The sequence below is a fragment of the Terrapene carolina genome, unplaced genomic scaffold (assembly GCF_002925995.2).
Source record: "Terrapene carolina triunguis isolate 2854851 unplaced genomic scaffold, T_m_triunguis-2.0 Scaffold833, whole genome shotgun sequence".
Lineage (NCBI taxonomy): Eukaryota > Metazoa > Chordata > Testudines > Emydidae > Terrapene > Terrapene triunguis.
Genome location: NW_020665184.1, coordinates 2,084,571 through 2,103,101, shown reverse-complemented (window position 1 = coordinate 2,103,101; position 18,531 = coordinate 2,084,571). Strand labels below are relative to the sequence as shown.

At 52.7% G+C, this 18,531-nt stretch overlaps 2 protein-coding genes across 4 annotated transcripts in view; one reads left to right on the top strand and one right to left on the bottom strand.

Annotated features, from left to right (window-relative positions):
- Window positions 1-1,381: 1,381 nt before the first annotated feature.
- RLN3 (relaxin 3) lies at window positions 1,382-3,392 on the bottom strand. The gene is made up of 2 exons (XM_024200044.2): window positions 3,233-3,392; window positions 1,382-1,644 (listed from the first exon to the last, which is right to left on the bottom strand). The coding sequence occupies exons 1-2, from the start codon at window positions 3,390-3,392 to the stop codon at window positions 1,382-1,384; spliced, it is 423 nt and encodes a 140-aa protein (XP_024055812.2).
- Window positions 3,393-7,196: 3,804 nt separating this feature from the next.
- Window positions 7,197-18,531, top strand: part of RFX1 (regulatory factor X1) — a 50,655-nt gene continuing 39,320 nt past the window's right edge. For all 3 annotated transcript variants that reach the window (XM_024200032.3, XM_024200031.3, XM_026660674.2), the window contains exons 1-2: window positions 7,197-7,444; window positions 17,296-17,619. In XM_024200032.3, coding sequence (XP_024055800.1) covers window positions 17,346-17,619 — 274 coding nt within the window. In that variant the 5' untranslated portion in view covers window positions 7,197-7,444; window positions 17,296-17,345. The remainder of the gene's footprint in view (window positions 7,445-17,295; window positions 17,620-18,531) is intronic.

Below are 18,531 nucleotides of genomic sequence, written 5' to 3'. Positions count from 1 at the left end.
TTGGGCACCAGGACTCCTGGGTTCTCTCCCCAGCATGGGGAGGGGATTGGGGGCTAGTGGTTAGCACTAAGCTAACTGACTCCACCAGATGCAGGGTGATGGTTGATCAGCCCCACAGATTTGAAGGCTGACTATCTAGCCTGCAGCCCACCAGCCATGGGGCCCTGCCCTGCCCCTGGAGCTGTCTCTACTCCTCTGGAAAAGCCCTTTGCTAAAGTGAAAACCTCTTTTCTCTGAGCCCGGCCATGAGGCACCTGGCTTGTGGGGGATTTATGGAGTGTATAGTGCCTAGGCACGGCTGTCATGGACCAGGACCCCGCTGTGCTAGGGGCTGGACAAACAGAGGACACGCGCAGGGTTTTGAGAGTGTCCCTTGCGAGTGGTGTTTACCAAGCTTGCCCAACCCTCGCTGTTATGCATCGATCGCCAGGGACGGACTGGAAGCGGGAAGTAAGAGGAGAATCATTCCTGGAATTCGCCACAAAACAGACCCCCACAAGGAAGTGAGCTAGAACCTGATGGGAATTCTCAGCCCAGGGGCTTCCCCAGGAGGGGCTACGGGGCATAGCTGGGGCACCAGCTACTCCACGCCCGGCCTCTCCCAGCAGCAGGCACTACCAGAACGGAGCAAGAGCGCTGGATGCATGGAGAGCTCTCAGGCGCTCCAGTCCCAGCCGGGGGCGTTACAGGGAACGGGGCAGATGTGCCGGCTGGGGGAGAGTAGCTCACAGCCATTGCAGTCCTGGCTTCTCCCAACAGGGGGTGGGATAGGGAACGGGGCAGATGTGCCGGCTGGGGGAGAGCTCCTGGCTACGCCAGCCCCAGCAGGAGGCGCTCTGGGGAAGGTCCAGCCCCTGCTAAGTCGCTCCGATTTTCCAGCGTGTGCCCCTGATCCCAGAGTCCCTCTCACACCATTTGTTTCTTTTGATCTTTTATTTAACCCCGAATACAAGTGCAAGAAGAGGCAAGGTGGGGGTGACACCACAACTGGAAGGGGAAGGGCGGGGCGAGATTCGTCATCTGGCTCCTTATTCGTGTCCAAATCGAAACTCGGCCTCCAGTCTCCATACGCCCCAGGACCCTGGAGTCCGCCACTGCCCCCTCCCAGGGGGCCACCCCCAGCATTACCTTACCCCTGTCTGAAGTCACATACATTTCCATGGCCCGTTCCCTGCAGTCCTCACTCGGGCAGAGCTCCCAGGGAGCGGAGCAACTGCAGAGCTCTTAACGGCGGGTTTCTACTTGCAGCCACGATCCCAGGGCCAGATCCTCCACTGGTGCCAATCAGAGCTGCCCTGTCACCAGCTGAAGGCCTAGTACCAGCATGCGGTGCCCTGCGCCGAACCCTGCCCCGCCCCCCCCTCGCCCCAACCCCCTGCCTCTAGCACAGGGAGCTGATCTCGCTTTTGCTGCACCCCCACTTGCAGCACGAGGTGCTCAGCCCCGCCATGACGTCCCGGACGGCACGCTCCAGAGGCCAGCTCTCCTCGGCGAGGCCGCGGCCCGGTTTGCCTCTCCACCTCTCGTGGTAGTCGGAGGAGAGGTCTTGGTGGGGCAACGTCCCGGGCAGGCGGCTGGCATCGCTGGAGGCGGCTTCTGCGGAGTCTTCCCCTGCAGGGGGGCCACTCAGGATATCGAGATCACCTGCAGCAGAGGAGGAGACAGGGAAGTGGGAGGGAAGGGGTTAATGCATAGAGAACGGAAGAGGAAGACCCGGGGACCTGGCCCCAAAAGGTCACAACTTCCTGTCGACAGCAAGACTAGAACTCAGTTCCTCCTGCTCCCGAGCACTGACCTCTCCGCTTGAGTGGAAGGGAAAATCTCCCTCTTGCTGTTAGCAGTATAGGGCCTATGACACAGACGAGCTGTTCTGATTCCAGCCAGCAGAGGTGGCCACACAGTGCTCCCATCTGACGTTATCCTGGTCTCTCTGTCTTCTCGTTCTGACATGCAAGTCTCTCTCCTAAAGACCCAAGAGACCCTGCCAATAGGTCACTCCCTAAACAGTATTGTTAGGGGCGCAAAAGTAAAACCTAGGTGCCTTATCACGCCGAGCACGGCACAGACACCCCCTCCCCAAGATCGGCGCTCCCCATCACACCAGTCACTTCACAGACGCCCCCCTCCTGAGTGAGATTGGGGCCCCCCATCACAGTGACTGGACAGACACCCCTTTCTGAGTGAGATAGGGGCCCACACCCTATCATGTGGGCATCGCCCCAACAACGCGCCCTCCCCCCAAACAAGGTCAGTGTCTCCACTGCACCAGACCACCCCCCACCCCTGAGATCAGGGCCCCCCATCACACCAAATGCCGCACAGAACCCTGGCTCCTCCCCATTGTGCCAGGTGCTGCACGGACACAAGGGGAGAGAGAGTCCCTGCCCTGAAGGTCTTTGCTCTCTGAACAGATCAAAGCCTCATTCTATAGATGGGGAAACTGAGACACGGTCAGGACTAGACACTGGCAGGCTGCAACCTCTAGGCACTCGCTGGCCTCAGCCCAGCTTCTTTCCAGGAGCAAACCGTGGGGATCAGCTCCAGCGCTGACGCTCGCTGTGGGTACAGCGGGGCAGGGCTGACTGAGCCAATGCAGCGTGGTAACCCGTTCCCGGCCACGCGGGGTTCGTACGCCCCATCACAGATCCCCCCAGCTGGTGGGCGATGAGGCAGGCAGCGCCGGCAAATTTCCCAGGGGAAAAAATTGCCGTTGGCTTCTAACTTGTCATGGGAGCAAATCTGCTCTGGGAATAAACGTGGGACCCTAGATCTGCCCTTCTGGGCGACACGGGCTCCCTGTGCTGCTCCTAAGAACTGAGCAGCGATCCACACCCCACCTTGGCGGTGCTGGGGGGGGAGCAGACACTGGACTGTGCCCAAGCCGCAGCGCGCTTCACCAACATTGAATTAAGCCTCACAATCCCCACCTCCGGGGAGGCAAGGTAGGGACACTGATCCCGGTTTTACAGATGGGGAAACTGAGGCACAGAGTAGGGGAGTGAGCTGACAAAAAGTCACGCTGCAAGTCAGTGGCAGAGCCAAGAATAGAACCCAGGAGTCCTGACTCCCAATTCCGCCCCCCCTCACGTACCCCACTTCTCTCCCAGAGCCAGGAATAGAACCCAGGAGTCCTGATTCTCAGCTCCCACTCCCATTCCAACCAGCAGACCCCACTCCCCTCCCATTGGGTACCCAGCAGCCATGCACGCCCTGCCCCAGCCCCCCTTCTCACCTGCCCGTCTCCAGCGGGAGCCCCCACAGGTGAAGATGACGGCCCGGATAAATTCCCTCCCGCACAGCTTGACGCCGTAGGGTGGGTTCCGGCCCTCAGCCCCCAGCCTCGGCTCCGAGAGCAGCATCCCAAAAGCCAGCGCCAGGAGGAGCTTCTGCATGGCTGCTTGGGGCAGCGAGATGGACGCCAAGGCCAGAAGAGCTCACAGCTGCCTCCTGATCCCCACGGCAGCACCCTTTATACCATCCCGCCCCCTCCCTGCCGAGGAGCCCCTCGGAGACACCGCACAAAGGGTGGCCTTTGGCCATCGGCTCTGGCGCTATCTCCCCAATTTGCTGGCCGAGTCGCTCAAGTGGCACACAGAGACCTTTCTGTGGGCGCGGGGGAGCAGGGGGGCATCAGCCCTGGGTGCCAGGGAGCGAGACGCTGATAACCTTTTACTGGTTATTGCCGTGCCGTGCCGCCAGGGAGCGAGATGCTGATAACCTTTTGCTGGTTATCGCCGTGCCGCACGGCGGAGGGACAGACGGTGGCGGTGAGTCAGAGGCGGCCCCCGCCAGCTCTCTGTGCACTCTCTCTCTCTCTCACACACACACACACACACACGCACACCTCCTCCGTGCATGGATCATCCATTCAAACCCCTCTGTCATCCCCTCACCCCCACAGCTAACAAGGCCTGGGGTCAGAGCTGCCCATGTGGTGCTGCCGGGAAGGTTGGAAGCTCCTGAGGGCCCCGCTCCCTTGGACCGGATTCTCCCACCCCTTGTGAGGATCATTAGCCCCACTTTATCATGGGGGGAAACTGAGGCACAGAGGTCTGGGACTCTGCTGACTGGCTGTGACAGTAGAGCTGGGGACAGACCCAGGAGTCTTGTCTGTCAGCTTTGCCCTCTCCATCCCTGGAGTCGTTATGGGGACCTAGGCTTTGTGGATGGCAGACGGGCCATTCCCTATAGGGAAAGCTGGAAGAAAGCCGGTTGTGAGGTGCTCATAGCTACTCCAATCCCAGCCTCTGCCAGCAGGGGGCACCATAGGCAGCGGTGCAGGAACACATGCAGCCATAGGTTTCAGAGTAGCAGCCGTGTTAGTCTGTGTCTGCATAAAGAACAGGAGTCCTTGTGGCACCTTAGGGACTAACACATGTATTTGAGCATAAGCTTTCGTGGGCTACAGCCCACTTCATCGGACGCTGTAGCCCACGAAAGCTTATGCTCAAATAAATGTGTTAGTCTCGGAGGTGCCACTAGTCCTCCTGTTCTGTATGCAGCCACAGGGGCATCACCCCAATCTCCAATCTCATTCCTTCAGAGCTTCTTCACCAGCTCATCACCCATTCTCCCATCGCCCCAGAGAGCAGGACCAACAGTAACCTTTGCTTATCTCCTTCCTTCCTCCGCAGATGTCAGAGGCCTTGGGCGGTGCGGCAAATGTCAGCCTGCGGCGCAGAGATAATCCCGGCTGGAGCATGGTACGCCCTCTGCCCTGCGACAACTAATATTTCCAAACTCAGTCACAGTCCCTGCTCTCGGGGAGGAACAGCACCACCCTGTCTCCTTGGACGTTTCTTATTCTTCTCTGGAGATAAAGGAGACAGAGCTACAAGCGCCACTTCCCCCAGGTTCGCGTGCATTGTGCACAGCGACAGCTTTGGGGCAAACGCTTCCCCGAACGCCCCTCAGGCATCCACCCAGAAGTCTGTTTGTAAAGGCGTGTTCCACGAGACATGCAGACTGATTCAGATCTCACCCCAGCATAGCTGCACTGACTTCACAGGAGTCACTCCTGATTTAACTGACTTCAATTGAAGTTGAAGGCTGGAGCTGTCCCTAGGAGGGATTTGAACCTGTGATGACAGGAAGTTTCACACCTGCTGCTTGAGTGCCCTGAGCCATCTCCTCCCTTGGAAAGCACAAGCCAAGCTGCATGCATTTGGTAACTATGCTAGATTTTTACCTGAATACCAGGCCTAAAGCATCAATTCAGGGATCTTGGGAATCTAAGAAACAGGTTTCCTTCTTTGTCAGTTTCATCCAACAGGCAGGAGATTGCACAGGCTCAGAAACAAAAATCTATGAGATGACAAGAGAGGGGTCCCTCTGGGCCTGGCTAAAGCACATCGGCACATAGGACCTGCCACTCCCAGGTGAGGAACTGGGCTGGATCACGCACCCTGTATGGTTTCTGGAGGCTGCTATCTCATGCGCCAAGATCTCCGTTCTCATGTTATGATCGCAGAGAAGAACCGTTGGAATGTGGTCAGACGCTGGTGGTCAGGGTGATGGGCAGCAGCACAGAGCCTAGCAGGGAAACGATACAGGAATGGCTGCAGAGAACTTGATTGTCCACTGTCCAGAATTTGTTTATTTAGTCCTTTATACAGCTGCAAAGTAAGTGTCAGACATTCCCAAGTCAATACAGTAGTATAGCGCCCAGCAGGCCCCAGTATTAATGACTGCCCCAGGGGCAGACAAGTCAGAATCTAGCCCTGGGGCTTTGAGAAGTGTCTCTGTGTCAATGGGGCGTTTGCTTTGAAACCTAACAGTGGTTCTTAAAGCGTCAACATCACTAATTCTTTCAAAGGCTTGAGAGGGTGAGAGAGTACGCTCTTTGGGGAAGGGACCCACTTTTTGGTCTCTGTTGGTATAGTGCGCAGCATGATGGGACTCCTGGCCGCTACCATAACAACAGCCTCACTTTTTCCTTATTTTCCAGTTTGACTCCTGACCATTTGAGGAAAGACCAGCGGGTTATCAAATAGGCTCTCCTGAAGGTAGAGACCAATTATCTGTCCAAGATTCTCATATGGGACCTTCGGCACCATCGCATCTGAGCACCTCACAGTCTTTTAACGCATTGATTTCCACAACACCCCTACGAGGCCGGGGAGCGTGATTAATCCCATTTTACAGATGGGGAACTGAGGCCCAGAGAGGCCTAGCGAGTTGCCCTTGGTCACACAGAGAGGCTGTAGCAGAGCAGGAAATTGAAGCTGGATCTCTCAAGTCCTCAGCTAGCGTCCGAGCCACTGCACCATCCTTCCTCTTTATGCATCAGAGGTAGTCAGGGGGGGAAAAAGAGTGCACCGACCTGGCCAGGTGTGTGGTCTGGCATGTGGGGAGCTGCTATAGGGAGCTTGCCTCCCCGCCACTTGTGCTGTGCGGGATGTAATGTCCCAGGAGCACCCCCGGCAGATCTGTGATCAGGACAGCAGCCTGTGTCAATGCGTCTCACTGAGCCTGTGCATGCTGGGGGCACAGCTTTGGGGATCTGCTCTCTGTCGGGTGCACGCTTGTGCAGTGCCACCGAGCACCCAGCGACGTCATCTGCCTACCAGTGACATCACTGCCTCACAAGGCATTGCATCGCATCACGGTGGGTTTTTGAGCACAGTGTGATGTCATACCCCGCGCAGTGACGTCACAGGTTTGCGATAGGAGGTGGTCAGTGGCCCATCCAGCCACAGCAGAGACAGGCAGGGCAGCACTTGGCCTCTGCTAGCCAAGAACTACATTTCCCATCATCCCACAGGGCAGAGCCCGCATGCGCATTTCTCCCACGCTGGGGCGCGGCTCTACAGTCCCCAACTGCCGCTTCCTCTCCCACTGACTGAAGGCGGCTGTAACCAATCGCAACCCGCCAACGCCCTGACAGGCCAATCCCAACCCGCCTCCTCAACCCCCCCCGCCCCACCCCGAGACCGACGGAGGAACTGCCCAATCAACGTGGAGACGGACGTGGCGAGGAACCAATCAGCACACGCCAAGCGAATCAGACCAATTACAACCAGAATAGGAAGCGGGACGTTGAATGAGTAGCACGGCCTGCAACCAACCAGAGCGAGCAGGGTGCAGATTGACAGCCAGGGTAGCCAATGCGGCGGCCAGCTCCGTCCAATCAGCCCAGGGGCCGCCCTCTCTCCCCCTTCGGCCCCGCCCGCCGCCGAGGTGGGTAGCAACAGTTGCCCCGGTGAGGGAACACGGAGGGCGCCATAGCCACGGTAGTCGTGGCGACCAGGAAACCCGGCAACAACAACAACAACCGCCCCGAGCGGACCCCCTCCCCCCCCCACCGACTAATCGATACCCTCCCAAAATCCGGCACCGCCGCGGCCGATGACCGGCGGCTCCACCCGGCCCCGGCGCGTCGGACCCTGAAGCGAAGCGGCCTCCGCGGGGCTCCGGGACCGGGCCGCGGGGCGGGACAGTTCAGGTGGGTCCGACTCTAATTCCCCCGCCTCACAAAATGGCTGCGGGGGAGGGGGGCCGCGCCCCTGAGAGGAAAAGGGGGGGGGGAGGGCGCGAGACAGTCGATGACTCGGAGGCTCGAGGCGGCTCGCGCCAGAGGAAGGCGCCGCCCTCGCTCGAGTGAGGGCCTGGCCGTTGCCCCGGGATTAAGAAGGGCCCAGGCCCGGTGGGCGGGGCGTACAGCGCTCCCCGGTGATTGGTGGGCGGACGGGCCAATGAGAAGAAGCGGGGCAGCGGGGGCCACCAATGGGGACCGGGGAGGGGGGAGGGGCCAAACATGGGGCGCCCCCCTGCCCCCAACACTAGGGTGGGTTGCCAAGGTGGGGCGGGGCTCCCTCCGTGATGTCATAACGCATGCGGCAGTGTCCGGTGCCGTGATGTCATGCGGTGACGTCATAAGGCCAAGCGGTCCGGGGGCCGGCCCGAGGCGTTAAAATGCCAGCGCGCCCCGGCCCCCCGCCAGGGTCGCCCCGGGAGCCCTGCCCCGCTGATGTGGTGTGATGACGTCATGATGAGCCGTGGCCAGGTCAGCGTGCTGCGACGGCGCCGTGACGATGCCTTAGGATACAGCCTCGCGTCGGCCCAGCACGGGGAGGCCTTAAAACGTCAAGACGTTATTCCAGTGCCACAGGTTTCAAAATGCCCAAGTGTGGCATCAGAGCCTCGTTGCACCATGTAGTGGTGGTGAGGTACTCAAATACACTATGATGTCAAACTGTCAGCATCGCATGCACAGACGATGCATTATAATCTCATTGTATGATGTCAAACTCGCCCTGGCAAAAGCAGGTCTTGCCTCAGAGCAGCGTTGGGCCACAAGAGGTGATGATATGTTGAAAACTTCATGTCTTAACCCGATGGCCGTCGTGTGGAGTCAAAAAGTGACGGGCGGTGACAGTGTCTTCGAAATGTCATCACAAGGCAGCACGCTGATGTCTCAAAACACCATCACGCTGTGGGTGACACATCAGTATTGTGTCAAAATGGCATCAAAGCTGCCGCTGCTCATGCTTGTGCAAAATGTCGTTGTGACAGTGTGTCAAAGTGTCATTGTGTTGTCACACTGTGGCAGTGGGAGATGACAACATAGCATCAAAATACCACAGAGCAGACACAGCACAATCACATTTCCCAGGTCTTGGAAACAATTTCCAGACCCATGAATGTCCTCAGTAAATTGAATCCTGTCAACAAAATTGGAGCAATTCAGGAAAATTAGGGATGGGGACCATTCGCCAGGGAAATTACCTTCTCCCTGGCTCTAAATTACCCATTCCCTGGCTTTAAATGTTCAGTAGAGGCTGGATTTGCACCTTCTATATATTTTCCTGTGGTTCGCATTACTGTTTCATAACTTTATTATGATGCTGCGTTTATCTTGGTCTGTGGCTGTGGGTCCTTTGTGTGACTTTCCCCTTGATCTCCTGCTGGGCATTTCACAAATAAATTGCAAGGGGATAGGCAAAACGGGGAGGAATGAGATGTTGTTATACATAGAGAGGAGGCTTGGGGGGACTAGCTACTAGGAGTTGTATGGACGTTGCTCAGTTTAGGTTGAGTGAGAAGGAAGAGGAGGCTCTTATGTTGCAAAAGTCAGGATACAGGATATAACCTTGCGAGGTGCTGAGCAAGCCAGAGGGAGTTGAGCATCTTACAGGATCACGCCCTCTAATCAGGGATCTTGGTTGTAAATTTGTCATTCCAAAAGCCTGGAGAGTTTTAATTCATTCTTGTCATCGATGCCCTTTTGTATCAGTCTGGCCCCAGCCAGCGTTAAGCAAATCACATGTTCTGTGAAGAGATTCTATCATTTTGTCTCATGCGTGTGGAGGGGAGGGTGCTGTTCACAGGATCTAACTGGAGAACAAAGTGCGTGAGAAAAAGAGACAAGCTAGGCAGAATAGTCTGTTGCTTTGATCCTTGGTGAGACAAATCTGTCGTTTAAAGGGCCAGTGGAGCTGGTGTGAGTGGACACTTTGTGTCATTAAACACTAAAATTAACACAAATAAAGGGACACGCTCAGGTTAAAGAGCATATGTTTTGAAAGGTGTTCCTGCCTTTCTTTGAAAGGAAGAGTAGTTTTGTGATTAAAGTACTGGACTGGGAGTTAGGAGTTCTGGATTCCATTTCTAGCTATATGAGAGGCTTCCTCTTTGACTTCAGGTAAACCATATTAACCGCTCTGTGCCTCAGTTTCCCTCTCTGAAAGATGAACATAATGATACCCACCTCCCAAAAGCATTAAGAAATTTAATTCATAAATGTTTGCAATAGACAGTGTTAGAGAAGTACAGAATAGTAGTAATTATCATTATCTGTGTTACTCCTGACACCTTCAATTTATAAAATGAAAAGATTTTACAAATCAGATTCACTTCTCACTATTTATGCTGGGTCCAAGGCTGAATTTGGTCAGTTTCACTTTTATTTCCTCACCAATTTCACCTTCAGGTTCTCAAGCAGTAGCTCAGTACTGCACAGTTGGCAGCCACTGGGGTCTTTGCTGTTGTGGTCCCCTCCTTTGTGCAGCGGACATGGGTCTTCTCGAGCATCTTTGTGTGCTTACAGACCCACATAAAGCACTTCCAGACTGAGTCCTACACATTGTGAAATAGGACATTTAATCACAAGACTCAGGCTGTTAACCTGAGGTTCCTGGCCAAATTCCAACTCAGGTGATTCCATTTTGCTTCTGTAGTTTCAGCTGGATATGGGCTTCTTCTTCGCTCCCTGTCCTAAACTGTATGCTTGCTGTGTACTGTTAAACAGCTGCCACATTCCCCCCCAGAGATGGCTGCATTTTAGTGATAATGCCAATGTGTAACATGCTCCCTGGGGTTCTTTAGAAGGAAAAGGCTCTACAGGAACATGAGATCGTTATTGTTATTTGAGCTCATTGTGTAAGAGTTTTTAACCTTCAAACCTTGGTGAATTTCATGCTGATGAAAGGTGTTGGATTGAGATGGCTCTGCAGAACAATGACAAGGCAAGCTTCCCCTGGGCATGTACCCCTCCTCCAGCCTCGGAGGGACCCACTCTGGGGTAAGAGGCAAGTATGGCCCATTCAAGCATTAGCCAAGACAGTCAGCTAGATCCCACTGTAAATCCTAACATGCTGGGGGAACTCGTTCACAGCACCGTTGTCCCCAGATACGATAGCAGCCTGGTTCAGGCTTGCAGGGTAGATGAGAATGTTTAGATAAATTAGAAGTATTCAAGTCATCAGGGCCTGATGCTTAAGGAACTAGCTGCAGCAATCTCGGAACCATTAGCAATGATCTTCGAGAACTCCTGGAGGACGGGGGAGGTCCCAGAGGAGTGGAGAAGGGCAAACATAATACCTGTCTTTAAAAAGGACAAAGAGGACCTGGGGAATTATAGACCAGTCAGCCTAACGTCGATGCTTGGGAAGATAGTGGAACAAATTATTTAATAATCAGTTTGTAAGCACCTAGAGGACAATAGGGTTAGAGGTAATAGTCAGCATGTATTTGTCAAGAACAAATCATGCCAAACCAACCTAATTTCCTTCTGTGGCAGCGTTACTGGGCTAGCGGATGCAGTAGACATGATACATCTGGATTTTAGTGTGGCTTCTGACACAGTCCCACATGACAGTCTCATAAGCAAACTGGAGAAATGTGATCTAGATGAAATTAGCATAACGTGGGTGCATAGCTGGTTGACAAACTGTACTCAACGAGTAGTTATCAATGGTTTGTTGTCAAACGGGTACGAAGTATCTAGTGGGACCTGGCACAGGTCTGTCTGGAGTCCGGTACTATTCAATATTTTCACTAATGACCTGGGTAATGGAGTGGTGTGTATACTTATCAAATTTGCAGATGACACCAAGATGGGAGAGATTGCAAGCACTTGGGAGGACAGGATTAGAATTCAAAATGACCTTGACAAATTAGAGAATTGGTCTGAAATCAACAAGATGAAATTCAGTAAAGACAAGTGCAAAGTACTGCACTTAGGAAGGAAAAATCAAATGCGGACTAAATGGCTAGGTGGTAATATAGCTGAAAACGGTCTGGGGGTTATAGTGGATCACAAGTTGAAATATGAGTCAACAATGTGATGCAGTTGCAAAAAAGGTTAATATATATAATATATTCTTAATATAATATAATTCTGGGGTGTATTAACACAAGTGCCATATATAAGACACGAGGTAGTTGTCCCACTCTGCCCGTCACTGGTGAGGCCTCAGCTGAACTTCTGTGTCCAGTTCTGGGAGTCACACTTTAAGAAAGATGTGGACAAACTGGAGAGAGTCCACAGGAGAGCAACAAAAATGATGGAAGGTTTAGAAAATCTGACCTATCAGGACAAAATAAAAAACTGGACATGTTTAGTCTTGGAAAGGTCGACGGAGGGGGGGACCTGATAGCAGTTTCAGATATGTTCAGGGTTGTTATAAAGAGAATGGTGAGCAATTGTTCTCCATGGCCACTGAAGGTAGGACTAGAAGGAATTGGCTTCATTTGCAGCACGGGAGGTTTGGGATAGATGTTAGGAAAAGCTTTCTAACTATACGGATAGCAAAGGACAGGAACAGGCTTCCAAGGCAGGTGGTGGAATCCCCATCATTGGAGGTTTTTAGGAACAGGTTAGACAGTCAGGGATACTCTAGGGGGCTGGATTTAATGTCTCTCTTGAGATCCCTGCCAGCCTATTTGTGTGAATCTGTGAGATTAAACCATGATGTGCAGCACAATTCAGGATCATTGCTTAAACACACTCCAATCCTGTCTACCGTGCAAAAGCCACCTGTCCTGTGCTGTTACCCCAACCCAGTAGGAACTAGAATGTGGACAAGCCCCTAAGGTGGTCACTAGGAATTGGCCCGTGACCACTTCCCAACTCATTTTACATGGGTCACTAAAGTAACTCTAGGTGCTGGCATCTTTTGGTCACTATCAAATTACCAATGTAGACTAGGGTGACCAGATGTCCCGATTTTATAGGGACAGACCCAATGTTGGGGTCTTTTTCTTATATAGGCTCTTATTACCCCCCACCCCCTGCCCTGATTTTTCACACTTGCTATCTGGTCACCCTAATGTAGACTGGGACCAGCAGCCGAGAGGTGACCCCCGAACCAGCCAGTTCCCCCAACACCTTGCCGCTGGATTGGAATGTCTCTCTCTCATTCCAAGTGGTCACTGAGTCTCCCAGCTGTCTGCCGTTTGCATTCAGCATCTTGCGTAGAGGAAGCTTCCATAGCATATTGTTAGACTACAAAAAGCACCATCCAAAGATCTTAGCAGCCTCTGTTGGTGAAGACCTGTGAGATGTAGCCTCTGATTGGGGCATTCAGTAGCCCTGAGCGTTCCTTTGCTCTGGGGGAGGAGGGAGGAGGACAGGTTAATGCAGTCCGGAGGCCCTTTCAGAAGGTTTTATGTGCCTGCTTTGAGAGATTGGCCCTCTTGCTCTGCAGCATTAGAAGAATCAGCAAGTGGCTGGAGCCAGGAACTTGCCCCAGGCCTGGGCCTCAGAAGGGGCCTTGCACCCATGTGGAAATGCAGGCTCTTCAGCATCTCGGAGAATCAGGCCCTGTATTTGTTTGCTGTGATTCATTCTGGGGGTGGGGAATGGATCTAAAAACAGACAGGTTATTTCCAAGCTTGGCATGTTCCTAAAGGAGTGACCAAGGGCACAGGAACCTTTGGAATGTGGATTGTGCCTTGTGCCTTAAGCTGAGCACGGCGGCTTTGCACATGCTGTGGCCTCCCTGCCTGCCAGAAAGCGATCCTGATCCTGGCTCTCGCAGTGCTGTTGGCATGTGGGAAATGCCTGGCTAACCACATGTGCCCATGGCTGCAAATGACCCATAGGGGACACTTAGGGCATGTCTTCACTACCCGCCGGATCGGCGGGTAGCAATCGATCTATTGGGGATCGACTTATCGCGTCTAGTGAAGACGTGATAAAATCGATCCCCGATGGCTCTGCCGTCGACTCCAGAAATCCACCGCGGCAAGAGGTGGAAGCGGAGTCGACGGCGGCGCGGCAGCTGTCAACTCGCCGCCGTCCTCACAGCCAGGTAAGTCGACGTAAAATACGCAACTTCAGCTACGCTATTCACGTAGCTGAAGTTGCATATCTTAGTTCGACTCCCCCCCCGTAGCGTAGACCTAGCCTTAGTAATGTCAGAAAAAAGAGGTCTTTTCATTGGGTGAGAAGCTCTTCACATCGTCAGTGAGATTTGCAGATATTAACTAGGTAAACCCACAGGAGGTTACTATCCTTATCCCTATTTTACATATTGGGAAACTGAGGCACGGGGGATGGCTTTCTCAAGGTCACAGAAATGGGCATAGAATCCAGATGTCTTGACTCTTAGATCACACATACCTCTCAGAGCAGGGAATAGAACCAGCTCAAAGGTCTGCTTTAAGAACTAGAACTCCTCCTTCCAGGGGCTCTAGGCCAGGTGTAGGCAACCTATGGCACGTGTGCCGAAGGCGGCATGCGAGCTGATTTTCAGTGGCACTCACACTGCCCGGGTCCTGGCCACCGGTCCGGGGGGGGCTCTGCATTTTAATTTAATTTTAAATGACGTTTCTTAAACATTTTAAAAATCTAATTTACTTTACATACAACAATAGTTTAGTTCTATATTATAGACGTATAGAAAGAAACCTTCTAAAAACATTACAATCTATGACTGGCACGCAAAACCTTAAATCAGAGTGAATAAATGAAGACTCGGCACAGCACTTCTGAAAGGTTGCTGACCCCTGCTCTAGACAGTAGTTCTCTCCTACCTGATGCTTAGACCTCTAAGCCAGTGGTTCTCAACCAGGAGTCCGGGGGCCCCTGGGGGGCCGCGAGCAGGTTTCAGGGGTCCGCCAAGCAGGGCCAGCATTAGACTTGCTGGGGCCCAGGGTAGAAAGCCAAAGCCCCACCACATGGGGCTGAAGCCCGGGGCCCTGAGCCCTGTCACCCGGGGCTAAAGCTGAAGCCTGAGCAATGTAGCTTTGCGGGGGCCCCTGCAGCATGGGGTCCCAGACAACTGCCCTGCTTGCTACTCCCTAACGCCGGCCCTGGCCATCTCTCCCAGCTGTGATTGTGGCAGCAGTCTGAATCACCAGCAGCTTTAGAGGTAGGGGTGTGTGTGTGTGTATCTACTCACACCCTTCCTTGGGGACCTGGCGGTGAGAGACAAAGGATCAGCCCTGCCCCTGGCATGCCCAATGAGTCCGATGGTCCAGAACCCTCACACCCAAAGGTTGGTGGTAGATAACAATGAAAAGCTGAGGGGTCACTGATGGAAACCCAGCCCCTGCTACATGCGGGCTTGGCCTATTGTAGGGCCTGGGCCCTATCATGAATATTTATTCAGATGCCCAGCCTTCCATGTCCAGATCCAGCTCCCCCCCCCCCCCCCCCCAGAATATCAGGGTGCCCTTATCCTATAGGTTAAGATATTAATGTTTTTTAGCTCATTATCGTAGACATCGCCTATTGCTAAAGCAAGTTCGTGGTTAAACATCTGCCAACGATTCTACCCTAAAATACCCACGCCCAGGCTCAGCTCCGTGTTCCTTCGTTATGAACCAGCTCCCTCTCTTGAGCAAGCTGTTCCCAGTTCCCCAAAATCTAGGGTAACTGTCAGGCCATTTTATCAGTGCTAAGGGTCATGGGCCTGCTTTACTTATGCTAACCTGCTTGAGCCAGTGTCTTACAGGATATGGGCCTGTAGATTCCTTGCGTTACTGCTGAGCAAAATAAAAGGCTGTGGTAGCTCTGTGGGCTCTGAGAGCCAGCGAGGTGGAAGGGACAGGGAGAGCTGGGAGGCATGGCGCTGGGAAGCACACCAAGGGCAAACAGGCAGCCCCAGAATGGCTCTGGGGTGGGAGCTTTGGCAGAACAGAGTGACAAATGAAAACTGTTGTCGGAAAGCTTCAGGGCAGACTCTAGGCAGTCATGACTCCTCTAACTCTGGAGTCTGTGAGAAGCAACTGATGGCCTTGACTGCTGCTTACAGCACATGATTCTTATTACGTCCCGCTCGGAGACCCTGGCGTAGGAGCACACACACCAGAAATGCTGCTGCCTGAGCGTCTGTCCTTATCTTTAGCAGTGCGGGAAATGGATTGGTCTATGCAAAGCTGAGTGGAGTTTCTTCATGCCCTTCTTCAAAGCACTTCCCCTCTGAGGATCTCAACTCACTTTACAAATATTAATCAATCAGTGATTGGAGAGTGGGACCCAGGAGCTCTGACTTCCAGGCTCCTGCTCTAACCGTTAGATCACACTAAAGCTGGCAGTCGGGTGGTGAGGTTCTACGAGGCTAGAAGGCACTGTGGTCTAGTGGGTAGAGTAAGGGATCAGGTGAAAAGAAATCTGGATCTGCCACTGACTCATTTGTGTGTGCTTGGGAAGAGTCACTTCCTCGCTCTGTGCCTCAGTTTACCCACTTCACTAGCATCTCCCAGAGGCTGTGAGATGCCTACTTAACAAATGCTTGTAAATTGCTTTGAGCTCCTCAGTCCAAGGCTTGGGAGTGTCAAGGGATTATTGTAGACTGGACTCTACCGCCATGGGCTCTCTTGTAACATGAACATGCTCAGTAACAGTAAGTGTGGTGTGTGTCAGGTGTACGAGTGAGCGCTCTCCTTCTCTAATATATCTGAGGCCTGGCACCCTTCTGATGATCCGGCCTGCTTCAGACCTTCAGATTTCTAATAATATTTGACTTTTGCATAGCACTTTTCACTGCAAAGCTTCTCGTAAACCCTTCAACATATACCACCAGTGAAATGCAGTCACTTCTGGGGCGTAGAGGGGCAATCAGTAGGTGCACAACAGCAAAAAGAAGGGAAATTTTGGCCATGAATGAGAGAGAAAGCCCTGCCTTACTCTTTTGAAAAGTGTCCTGGGATGTTTCCATATCCGAAGGAGCTGATGGGACCTTGTTTTATTTCAATTTTATCCATGAATCTCCAACACAGTGAACCGCACAGGACAGCCTCAGAAGGGGTGAGCTGGTGATGCTGTCAGAACCTCCAGCAGGCCTGGAGACGAAATTCTGCTCCGTTGATGTGAATCTGTGTATTTACATCAGTGTCACTGATTTGCAGAATCTGGTCAAGCGGGTTTCACGTCTGAGTGCAAAGCTCTCCTTTCCCAGGTGCTGGACCAAATCCAGCCCTGGTGTAAGAGGAGAGTTGCCCCGGGGTTGAAGTTGATCCATCAAGCTGAAGCTTGATTGTTTGTTATGTGGAAATGAATGCAGTTTCCAAAATCCCCGTTTCATTTGGAGATGCAGGCACTCAGCACCTCTGCCCAAGACATCTCAAGTTGGGCACCCACAATCCAAGGCCACTACCAAAAATGCCATCTTAAGGGCCTGCTTCTCCTCTCCCTCATGCCAATTGGCTTTGGTGGAGTTACTGCGGATTTCCCTCAGTGGAAACGAGCGCAGAGGCAGGCTGATCTTTAATTTCAGTACAGTTAAAAAGAGTATGTTGTAGTGGTGGGGATCTGGGAAAGATAATTGACGCAGCTTCGTAAATTGCATCCAGTCATAGTGTGGGGATTGGTTCTGAACAAGTTTCTCCAGAACCGTTACTTTTCCAGGCCTGTTTCTGCAGAGAAAGATGAATGCTGCTACTGCTTTTTCCTGCTGTAATTGACTGTAATTAGTTATTAACCATGGGGTGTAATTAAGTTATTGCTTAACGAATAGAACAGCAGGGAGCTGTTTCTATCCCCGGATCGCTTTACAATTGATTAATTGTTTTTTTTTTCTTTCTTTTTTTTATTTTGTTTTTTCCTCTTTTTTTTCTCAACAAAAGGAAGCAAAAAAAAAAAAGCCTTATTTATTATCATTTTCCCCACTGTTGGCATGGCAACACAGGCGTACGTTACGGAATTACAGGCAGCTCAGCAACAGTCACAACAGCAACAGGCGCAGCAACAGCCGGCGGCGACGGCGACAACGGCGGCACCGGCAGCAGCCCAGCAACAGTATGTAGCGGAATTGCAAAGCACGCAGCAACAACCAGCCACTCAGAAACAGTATGTCTCGGAAATCCAGGCCCCACAGCCGCAGGCTCAGGCCACGGGCCAACAAACTCCAACACCAGCCCCGCAGCAGTATATCATAGTCACGGTGTCCGGTAAGTCTGGGAGGAGTGTGGTGGGTGAAAGCCTCATGGCTTCTCACATGTTATGGTTGCTCCTTCAGCCTGAGTGGTTAGTTAGTGCCAGGGGCCTTTCAGAATTATCTAGGCTGAGGAATCGATTATACGAGCCAGGTATATTCTTGGTGTTATCTTGTTTATTTCCAAAAAATGTCTACGGAGTGCTGTTTCTCTGACCATAGAAACAAACAGCAGCAGACAATTTCCTTCCTCAGAAATCCCCATGCCTGCGCCTCCAGCGAGCTCTGTGCCCAAGAAGCTTAGACACTCTGCTTCACCTCAAGGTCACACTCACACTCCTGGCTGTTTTTTCCAACCCACACAGGCAGCAACCAACATCCTAGCACCTGTGTTTGCAACCAGGGAAACCCCTCAGCCCATACAACTTAGCTCTGACCTACCATGTGGTCTAGCGCCTTGGGCGGTAGCTTCCATGTTTGCAGCTGTCTCTGCTACCTAAAGGGTCTTGATTGTTTCTTCTGTTGGGCCGAAAACTATGCTTGCCACAAACATAAGTTTTAGCGAGGTCTGGGATTGTCTTTAGATACAAGATTCACTGCTAGCCCCTTTCAGCAGAACATGATGTAGATTTATTCCAGTCTTGCTCCCTCAGGAGACCATTGACTCCAGCGAGAACAGGATCTGTCTATGGACACAGCCTCTGGGTACATGTGTATAATTGAAACAAACAGCAATCACCTCTGCCTTCAATAGATGGGCACGAGCTCCTTCTTATCTGGTTTAGGTAGGGTTACCATACGTCCGGATTTTCCCGGACATGTCCGGCTTTTTGGGATTCAAATCCCCGTCCGGGGGGAAATCCCAAAAAGCCAAACATGTCCAGGAAAATCCGGCGCCGCTGGGCCGGGGGCTGGCCCGGGGCGCTGG